At 41.3% G+C, this 10,927-nt stretch overlaps 1 protein-coding gene across 1 annotated transcript; it reads left to right on the top strand.

Moving 5' to 3' along the window:
* The first annotated feature begins 641 nt into the window (after nt 1-641).
* On the top strand, nt 642-10,927 carry TMEM263 (transmembrane protein 263). The gene is made up of 5 exons (XM_044441299.1): nt 642-800; nt 4,041-4,088; nt 5,981-6,053; nt 8,981-9,050; nt 10,311-10,927. The coding sequence occupies exons 4-5, from the start codon at nt 8,987-8,989 to the stop codon at nt 10,595-10,597; spliced, it is 351 nt and encodes a 116-aa protein (XP_044297234.1). The 5' UTR covers nt 642-800; nt 4,041-4,088; nt 5,981-6,053; nt 8,981-8,986; the 3' UTR covers nt 10,598-10,927.

Below are 10,927 nucleotides of genomic sequence, written 5' to 3'. Positions count from 1 at the left end.
TAGTAAAGCCCCCATAGCTTAGCATGATGTCCAAGGCAGGACAACATGCTAAACCATCGTCAGAGTGGCAAAAAGGGTTGCTGCTTCGGTCGAGGAGCTCTAACACCCAAGCAGCACTTTATGTGGCTGTCATCAGTTTTGCCCACACAAACCTATTTGGGGCCTGGCGAGGTGGCACCTAGTGGGTAAACCCTCTGCACCCAATCATAAGTCTGGCACATTTGGGGACCCACAGGCAACTTTAAGTCCAGGGTGGGTATATACGGTCCAACCCTGCTTCTGATTGTCTCCTTTCCCACCAGCAGATGTTGTTGTGCGTGTACACTGTTAATTAGATACTAGATCATATTTGAACCTTGTATTCATAGTCCTGCCAGCATAACGTGCAGCCAGTGCACGGGCCTGACGGAAGACGGAGGGCAACTGAACCGTGTGTGCGTCTGCAACTGTGGAAGGCTGTTGCCAGCCTGTCCTTGTAGCTGATTCCTTCACCGCGGGGAGTGGTCAGGACAACCTGAGGAAAGACCGAGGCCCTTGAGCGCGAAGTCGGGCCTGGGCCTGGGCTGCAGCGCCTGCGCGCCCCTCCGAGCGGCGGGGGGCGCTGGGGGCCGGCCTGAGGCGGGTTCTTCGGGCGGAGACAGGGCGAGGTGCGTAGGGCGCCACGTCGGCAAGCACCGAAGGAGCAGCCTGCCGCCAGAGGGTCCGAGTTTGCTTCGCGGTTCGGGAGGCTGTGGACGGAGCCCTCAGCTACGCTGGCCCGTGCGGCGAGGAGAGCGAGAGAGAGAGCCGGAGCTGCGGAGGTGAGCGGAAGACGCGGCCTGTGCAGGCCCCCTCTGCGGTGAGGGCGGGAGGCAGGACTCTAGCATCCTCCCCACCCCCTGATCTCCTGCGAGGAAGAAGAGCGGGTGGGGGGCCAGCAGACCTCGCTAGTGCGAGCCCTCCCCGCTTCGTGACCCCAGTTTATAAGCGGGCGGCGGGGGTGGGGGGTCTCCTGACGTCCCACACCCATGGAGCGGGAGCGAAATGGGTGCCCTGGAGTAAGGGGGCGCTGGGAGAGGAAGGCTTCGAAAGGAGTGGGCATAACAGAACGGGAGGTGTTTTGTGTGTGTTTTAGATTTGTCTGAGGGAGTACGTTTTTGAATGGGGAGGCACTCCTCGCCTGTTTCTTTCTTCATAATTTTGTCGTTTTGCGCATGTAAAAGGGAAACGGAAGGTTGGGGGACGCAGTCTTCAGAGTTTTCCATTTTTTTGCAAATAAAATAAATGCAGCTTTGTTTCTGTGCTTAAAACGCAGAGCAACCCTGTGCGTGTTTGCTCAGAAGTAAACCCTGCTATATGTTCAGTATTGCTTACGGCCAGGTAAGCGTACATAGGAAGTTAAAGTGGAAATCTAAAATGGCCAAACGTATGAGCAACTCGAGTATGTGAGCCTATAAAAGCGAGGAATATATGCACGTATTTAAGACTGCCGATAATGTCGTAGCATATTGATAGTCACCATCTGAAAATAGCCACCAGCCTTCCCATGAGAGCCTGCTTCTTGCAAAACTATTTAGCTTTGATGGAGCAAAGCAAGGTAAATATGTCGACGGCCCTTCTCTGCTCATTCTCTAACTAGAGGCAAGCTAGCAAGCAAGCCAGCTTGCTACCATTCCAGAGTACAAACGGCCTGAGAACCTGTAACTGAAAGAGTGGGTGTAGATTGTTGAGGTAGGAAGGCAGGAGTCTTCAGTGATAACTGGCAGGAACGATTCCCTTTCGTCACTCGCACCAGGTTCAACGTGGAAGAGCCCTTTAGAAGGAGGGGGAAAGACTCCAGGCAGCACGTCAGAAGGAGTATGACTCCAGGTTACATCCTTGCCTCTCTTGCCACGTCACTACTGCCATCCATCCATTAACTCTCTCATTGGCTTGGTAGGGTTCCCATTTACAGTTTCATGTAATAGAAGCAGTTATGCCCCAAATGGCTGCTTAAATAGACCTACTTCTGAGGTTTGTTTCAGGGTGCTTTTGTTCGTGTTTCTGGTGGGAGGATTATTAATATTCTCAATGCAAAGTAGTGATGAGTGGGATTTACACAGAATGTTACTCATTGTTCTTAAGGTTGATGTTGCATCTTGGCTTAGTTTTCTATGCAGCATGTAAATAGATGTACATGTGAGTAATACTGTACCTGCATGTACATGGTCCACATCTTTGAAGCTGTTACTGTTGGATAGCTGTCTAGACTTATTATAGAATCTGACCACTCACATGGGAGCCAGTTTGTGAGAAAGGTGTGTGGCTCCTTAATTTTTATCTGGAGTATAGAATAGCTCTTGGTTATCCTTGTGCTAGACCAAGGTTAGAAACCCCTGTTCATGTGGTGGGAATTATCTCTAAACTTCAGTACAGAAACAGAAGGGTCTGTTGCTGCACTCTTCCCTGCACCAGGCCCACTGTGCTTAGTAATAAAGTCTGAGTGGCTGATAGGCAGGGTCTTGTGCATTAAATCCCCAAAGCAATGTAATGTTACAGCATGGAAATCTCACACATTCTTTGGAAACATTTTTCCATTATGAGAACAGTGGGATTTTTTTTACAATAATTTGAATAAAATTTTACAGGATTCCACAGGAGGTGGATAATACTGGGCAACATATTTCAGTTACCCAATGCTGCTAAACTCTGTCTTTTAGGAGAGGGTGCAAAATAATTAGAAGAAATATTCTGTCCTGTTTTCAAATCTTCGCTTTTGGCTTACTGGAGGTTTCATATAATTAGTTGTCTTGATAAAATAATGAGCTAGATTTATATCCTGCCCAGAGAGCCATTTGGCTAAATGGGCAGAATATAAATTGAATGAATGAGTAGAGAAATGTAGTATTTGACTGGCCCTGGTACCAAGAGAACATCACTGAGCCCACATTCATTTTGCCCATTCAATATTCACTGCCAAAGTGCCTTTACTTTATAATGGCTAGCTTCACACAACATTACAACCCACAAGCAAAGATGAGTATAGATTGTCGTTGATTCATGGGTTGCTGTGCTGTGTGAACCTAGCAGTGCCAACATCTGTGGTTTGTTAACCCCAAACAACCCAAACCCCAAGAACAAGTCATGAGTTCTCTTTCAGGGTTTTTCATGGTTATCAACCGATGATGGATAGGTTCACACGACACAGCAACCCATGGCTCAGCAACAACCCACACTCACCCTATACTTGACCTTGAGTGGATGGTGTTGCTTATGTGAACCCAGTAGATGTTTCGAAATGCATGGTGGTAGCAGATTCGCTCTACCTGCTGCTGCCCTGAGAACAGTTTCTTTAAAGATGGAAGGCCTTTGCTTTTTTTAGATATAATGAAGCCAATTCATTTAACATTCTGAGTAATTGAACTAATTTGTGTTTAATTGGGTTAGGAGCATTAGACTGCCAACTTATAAATTGTTGGGAGCCTGACTTACCTAAAACATTTTCATCAGCAAGAAAGATAATTGGACCTAGTTTTTCTTGGTCATTTAGAGCAAAACTGCCCTCAGGATACTGAATACTAAAATATACAGACAGATAATTGTCTGGTTTTTTATTTATTATATTTTACACCACCTATCAGCTCAAAAGCTCCTTGGGTGGTTCACAGGATCAGACTTTTCCAAGGATAGTCTTTAACGTATCGTCTAAGTCTTGATTCTCAAAAAATGAAGTTAAAGATTGCAGGATGCAGTCTTGCTCTGCTTTCTCTTACAGACAGTGTATCAGGAGATAAGTGCAGAAGCATTTAATTTACTGAAAATTGATGGGGTCAGTCCCCTTTTCCTTTTGACTTTCCTACATTTATTCCCTTTTCCCTGGGACTTCATAGTACACTAAACATTTAAGTTAACAAGAAACTCTTTTTGTTGTTCAAGGCTTCGCATTAATTATCATTTGTGAACCACACAAATAACTTGAATTTCCCCAGGTCATTGTGTGTTGCAGCTGAGATTTAATTTACAGTGGCACTCTTCAAGAAGTCTGTTGTGTATAAATGCTAATAAGCATGTTACTCTCTTAGGTTTTATATAGAAAATCACAGTGGGACTTGCGAATGTTGTAACAGTTGGTAAGTATTTCTGTATATCTCTGTATAGCTACATATTAGTAAACAAGTGGATGTGCTGCATGTGAACATCAAGAGGGGCCTAAAGGGAGGCAGAAAATGTCCTTGCCAAAGGCAGAGGTCATCTGATTTTGCAGAAGAAAATTAGCTTGTAGAACTCCAAAGTTAGATGACCTCCATCTACGCCCACCCTCCAAACAAACCTGACCTGGTATAAGATTTGCAAATATGTACTTCCTTCAGTTCAGGGCTTTGCAAAGACTGAAGAAGCCTGTCCACATTTCTCATCCCAGTTTGGGCTGGGATTTGGTAAAAAGCTTATTTTCTTTCAAATCTGAAAATAAATCTTTTTATTTTTAAACACTTCCTAGAATATTGCTGTGGTAGTGTTCTGGGTTCCATGAAATACTAGAAATACTGTTCCCAGGGACCTTGACATCCTTAATAAGGACTTGTGATCTTGCTGCTGAGCCATTATTTTAGGAGATAGAATGACCAGATGTATGTGTGCATCTGTGTGTGCATGTCCACATGTGTGCATGGTGCTAATAATGGGGTGAGCCCATTCCAGAGCTCGAGCATCGTTTGGGTCAAATGTTCAATAGGCTTGGGAAACTGCAATCCTTAAATTTGTATCCCAAGTCCCCTCTTACCAACATGAGATGCTAACATACTATATTTTAAACACAGTGCAAATCAGTTTTCAAAATCTCCCCTATAGGGTCTTATTCTCATTTTACCTGTATGAAAACAATCTTGGAGAAATGTAATGTGTGTTTCCATGTGGAATGTCGTCTTGCTTTGTACACAGATGAACATCTGTAGTGTGGGATAATTTATGCTGGAGCAATAAGCAATTCATCTAGACCAGCATGGGTATACTTTTGGTGAAAATAGATTGAGGCATTGCATGGCATTTTATTAATCTTGCCTGCTGTTATAAAAGAACAGCACACCATTGGAAATGCCATAGACACTGAAAATTCTTTTATAAAAATATTTTTCTGCTTTACAATGGTAATAACACACACACACGACACCTTCTGAGTGGTCTGAGCATCACTTTTATCTTGTGTAATCCTTTCTGATCTGCCTTGCTTGTGGATGGAGCCAAGTGTGACTGAGACAGAATGACTTATTTTATGCCATCTAGTGGGTTGATGGCAGAGACAAGATTTGACCTACTATTTTAGCCTGTGAGCTATGGGCTTTTATATTAACAACTGCATTAACTGGAGCTGGTTTTGAAGAAATAGTACATTGTTATGTAAGAAATTCCAAGTAAGTAACATTTCCTATAGGTAGCAGTTTGTGTAAAAAAAATTCCATTCAACCTGCATTTACACCAACCTGAGTGTATGCATGAATGTGCATGTATTTACATATGCTGGAAAGTCTCAGTAGATGGCTGGTTTCTTGACAAAATAGGCACATGCATGTTTGTAATACATGGTGTTGTGTAGGCAGGCTCTGAGAAATGTTCTATGCAGGAATGATACCATTTAGGAAATTATGTGCAGCAGTTCTAAAAAGCTTATAGTAAGCATTTGCTGCAACATTTCTTCTTGTGGACATACCTTGATAGATTCGTGAATGATTACAAAACTGTTTGTTTTCTGCAGGACTTTAGCTCTTTTGCATATGGTTCCCATGGTACCTATATAAGTATGAAATTCTATTTCTAAAGTAAAAATAGTGATAGAACCATTGCCTAACAAGGAAATGCATTCTCCAGTGTCCACATTGCCTAGGACACATTATTTAAAGGGCTCAGCAACTTTCTGTTTTGGAAATGTCACAAATGATAAATATTACTAGATATGTGCAGGTAATATTTTCTTTTAATTTCTGCTAATATTTGTTTCCCCTTGAAACTTATAACTATATTATTGTAGATGTTGTCCTTTAATTGCAACAAAGAGGAGGAGAGAAGTTGTACTTAGCATCTTCAAGCTACACATCATATAGGTATGTATGTGGTATATAATTATATAACATTGTTTATTTAATTCTATAGTGCTGCAGAACACTTCTTAAAAGACCAAACTTAGGCCAGGTGTGAGCAGAAACTAAATTTCCAGATGTGTTGGCATCAACTTCTGGAAGCTTCTGCTAGCATGACATATCAGAAGTGCTGACAGGTGGAATCCAAAATATCTGGAAATCTGATTTCCTCTTTCTTGTGATTTAGGCTACATGCTAGCTGCTTTTCTTTAGTAGTCTATCTGTCCTATTTGTTTTAAATGCCTGAAATAAGAGTTTAGCCCTTCTAAAATTATAAAAATGTTGGCAATGATTTTGGGAGGTGGATTACAGATAATATTAAAAAGAAAACCCTGATGATGAAGAACTTTCTTTAGGCTCACAAAAGGACAGATATTAAAATATTTATATTTTATCTTTAACGTGTTAGTTGTAAATATCAGATTGTTGGCTGATGAATTTGTGAGCAAATGTTTACCATAAAGCAAAATAATTAATTTTAATAAAGCTTAGAGGGTAATGGAGAGATGAGGGGCTTTTTCATATCAGCTTTCAGTGCCATCTTGAGTACATAAACACATTTGCTATTTCAAAAATAGCGACTTCCCAAAAGCAATTTAAAGCTACTTTATGCTAAAGATAGGAAGTGGAGACTAATTCTGTATCCAATTAAATCTGTAGGAGGTACGTGGCTATTTAGACTACAATCTGATCAGGAGATCACATTTCTTGGCAAAATTCCATATGATCTTGATTGTCCTAAGTAAGGGCTGTGGAAGATTAAGGGCAATGTGTCCGGAAGGGCATTATCAAGAACTGAGTACTGGTAGCCTTTGTGATACTTCTGCATGGTAACCTAATGTGGCATGAAGCCATTCCAAATTTCTGATATTATCTTAAGCCACTTACTTGGAAGTACTTGGAAGTAAAACCCACTCGCTTTAGCAAAAGATTTATTTAGTATTATGGTACAATTAAAGTCAACTTTGACAAGAGAGTTATATCAGAATGCTGAGCTAAATGTTGGGGAGTCCATCTTGCAATCAAATAATAATTAAAAAAGCTTGTGAAGATATTAATAAGTGCTCTGAAAATTCCATTTTGTGCACTAACAGGTGTGAGGGAAGATTCCTCTCAGTAGCCCCAGTTTACATGCATGCAGTGGGTGGGGGAGGGGAGCCTGATCTCTGACTCCCTTATCTTAGGTTGGAGCACTGTCTGCAACCTCAGAAGCAAATCTCAATATCCTATGGTTCCTCAGTGTTCAAGGACCATAGGAACCCTTTCCAATTCCCCAGTCGTAGAGCTGTTGCTGCAGTTTTCTGGTGTCTTTTACTTGTTGGAATTTGGGTAATTACCTGGGTATTAGGGTTTTGCTGGATCTCATGAGGTAAATTCAGCACATTCATCATTTAGCTAACACAGACTGTTCCTTGGATGTCTGAAAATAAACTGTGCTGATACTTTGTCTGAATAATAGTTATTTCACATGCATCTCTTCTGCACTACAAAATTTTGCATGAAACAATACGCATTTGTCACTCCCAATGTGTAAAAGAAGCTTATCTTAACTACAAATGCTGCAGCATATACTTTATTTTAGTTTTGTGCTATCCATTGTATTTAGTTCCTTTAAAAACTGTTTAAAAATCCTTATACCATAGTGTCAGGTCTGTTCAGTTGTTGGCTTGTATAGGCCACATGGACACACCATGTACAGTGGTACCTTGGCTCACGAACTTAATCTGTTCCAGGACTGTGGTCATGAGCAAAGTTAAATTTCCCCATAAGGTTCAATGTAAATAAGGTGAATCCATTCTGTAACCATTTTTTAAATCAGAAAAATGTGAAGCAAAGTGACAACAACAAAGATTGCGGCCATCTCCTCGCCCCCCCTCCCCCAGCATGACCGAGATCGCGCCTGTCATCCCTGCATGCGCCCGTCATCCCGGTGTGCTGGGGAGTGGGGGAGAAGAGATGGGTGCAAACGGTGCGCTGGGGGTGGGGAGATGGCCTTGAGCGCAGTTCAGTTTGTACAAGGAAGGTGTGCCTGATCAGAGGCGTGCTCCTGCAGGAAAGACAGGCAGAACCTCAGCCATCTCCCCCGCGGCTCTGCTTTGCTGCTCCTGTCTTACCTGCAGCCGCACACCTCTGATCACAGATCGCAATTGCTTTCATGCAGGGATGGCGTCCGTGATCAGAGGCGCAGTACTGCACGAACGACAAGTGGATTCGCGGCTCTGCTTTGCTGCACCCGCCTTTAGTGCAGCTGCATGCCTCTGATCACGGACACCTTCCCTGCACAAATGGAACTGTGATCGTGGCCATCTTCCCACCGGGGGCGGGGGGAAGATGGCTGCGATCTTGGTAGCCACCCAAAGCGGTGTTCATGACCCAAGTAAAATTTTTTCAGTAACTTTTGTCCGTGACCTGATTTGTTCATGAGCCAAGGCATTTGTGAACTGAGGTACCACTGTACCTCCAACCAGCTCTGCCATTTCCTATATTTGCACTTATCTCTACTGCTTGGTGTGGTTCTTGGTACATGATTTTTAACTTTCATGTTTCCTTACATTAATATACACATGTCTGAACTAAAGTTATTTGCTCCTGTCTATTGACGCTCTATAGCATAAATTATTTTTCATTCCATACAATGATTTTTTCTACTACTTTTTAAAATACAGTTTATAAACAGGAGTGGCTGGCAAAAACAGACTGAAATTTGCAGTTTATGGCCGCTGTATGAAATCATACTTTGAGATTTTAGACTGGTATGTAAGTTTGCTATACACATTCTAGGGTCAGTTTAGATTAAACGGTGTTTATTTATTTGCAATGGAGGTGGGCAACAATTGGACTTCTTAAAACCCTGTGCTTATATTGTATATGAAAACTCTTGCTTTTTTTAGGCCACAATGAATCAAACAGACAAAAATGAACACGATGTCCCCCCATATCTTAATGATGAGCCACCAGAAGGTAAATTTCAGTTACAGGTTTACTGTAGTTTTGTAAACTAAAATGTTTTGTTATGGTACAGTGGATGACTATTTGTTCAGATCTACTTAAGTAAATTGATATCTGATTATTGTTAATCCCGAGGAGCCTGTCAGCCCTGAGGAGCCAACTGATGCTTGTATGGAGGCTGAAAAGTTGACTTTCCATCTGTTGAAATTATTTACTAATTTGTTAATTATTTTCCTTTTATGAACTAATTTCAGCACTAGAACTGATTTTGTAAAGTAAATTACTTGAAAAATGGCTTTTGCTCTGTTTTACTCAGGACAGTGCTAAAATGCATAAAACATTGTCCTTTCACAATTTCTGTAGCATGGGTTGTAGGGGCCTTTTGATCTCCTGAAATTACTAGTCCAAGCTGCTCTCTAATGGAATCCTAACACAATGGGGGGGGGGGGGAATGATTTGCCACCAAAATTCAGTGACATTGCAGCAAAATAATGATTTTTCTTCAAGTCATATGCTCTCTGCAGGACCTTTAAAGAAAATAACCTTTTATACTATGCTGTCACCACTTTTTCCTGATTGATTAAATTATGCAAGCATGATTTACTCTAGTGGGATGTCATTTGTACTAGTGCTGAAGTAGATATTATTCACTGATATAATTGGCTGTATATATTTTGCTAAAATGTTAAATGAAGAATTTGTGTGTGACACGAGCAATGTTAACATTTTAAGAAATGAAACAAAATGCCTACTTACAAGTGATCATTTTGTTAAAATTCAGAAGATGTTCTATTATTACATTTATATCCCACCTTTTTTCTCTTGCTAGGAATCTAAATCCTTGTATGTAGGCAATGAAAATTCAAAGACTGCAGGATTCCTTAGAAAGTAAATTCAAACATAAGGCCAACTCGAAGCAGAAAGTTTGGTTAGAAGAATCGCTTATGAACAGCTGACAAGTTTTGAGGATGTTGGAATTTGTGTTAAATTTCTATTATTAAACTCTTTGTTGTATGTTTAATAGGAGACTGAACTTGGGAGACAAATATTCAAAAAAGGGAATAGCACTCTGAGAAGTCCCATAATTACCCCAAAAGAGAGCAAATTTCAAAACATATTTTAATTGGAGCTTGCATTTATAACAATTGTATTGTCCCCCCCCCCAAAAAAAAGAATGGTTTATTGCACATGTGGTATACGTCATGTCAATCTAGTGTATCTGGCTTTTTATTTCTAAATAAGCTCTGAAAGTTTTACTCTCTCTCTCCTTAGATGCCTTAAAAGAACATCCACAGCAGCAACCTGGCATGCTCTCTCGTGTGACTGGTGGCCTTTTCAGCATAACAAAAGGAGCTGTTGGTGCCACCATTGGTGGTGTAGCATGGATAGGAGGAAAAAGCTTTGAAGTGACCAAAACAGCAGTAACAGCTGTGCCATCTATGGGAGTAGGATTGGTTAAAGGAAGTGTTTCGGCTGTGACAGGCGGTGTTACAGCTGTAGGATCGGCCATCTCAAGCAAAGTGCCTTTAACAGGGAAGAAGAAAGATAAGTCTGACTAAGATAGAGACTGAGGCCAGTTTGTCATGGACATTCCCTGTGTGACTTTGACATCTGCGATGATTTGGACTGCCGCAAAGCCACAGGTGTTAAGATGTGTCTAAAGAGCTGTATGAGTATTTTTCACCTGAAGGACAGAAACAGCATGATGTCACAATGTCTAAAACTGTATAGATTTCTTCAAGCATTCATCTGGTGAAATGTTACACTTGATAAGTATCTAATCAAGTACATGGATCTGAAGAGATAGCTCACATTTGAATATTAATTCACTGTAGATCTTTTTGCAGTCTTCAACTAAAAATGTGAAATTAAAATGGAGCAAAAATTAA

This window comes from Varanus komodoensis, unplaced genomic scaffold, assembly GCF_004798865.1.
Source record: "Varanus komodoensis strain SLA01 unplaced genomic scaffold, ASM479886v1 scaffold39, whole genome shotgun sequence".
NCBI classification, from domain to species: domain Eukaryota; kingdom Metazoa; phylum Chordata; class Lepidosauria; order Squamata; family Varanidae; genus Varanus; species Varanus komodoensis.
The sequence above is the reverse complement of the archived record's forward strand: the minus strand, read 5'-3'. Positions and strand labels throughout refer to the sequence as shown.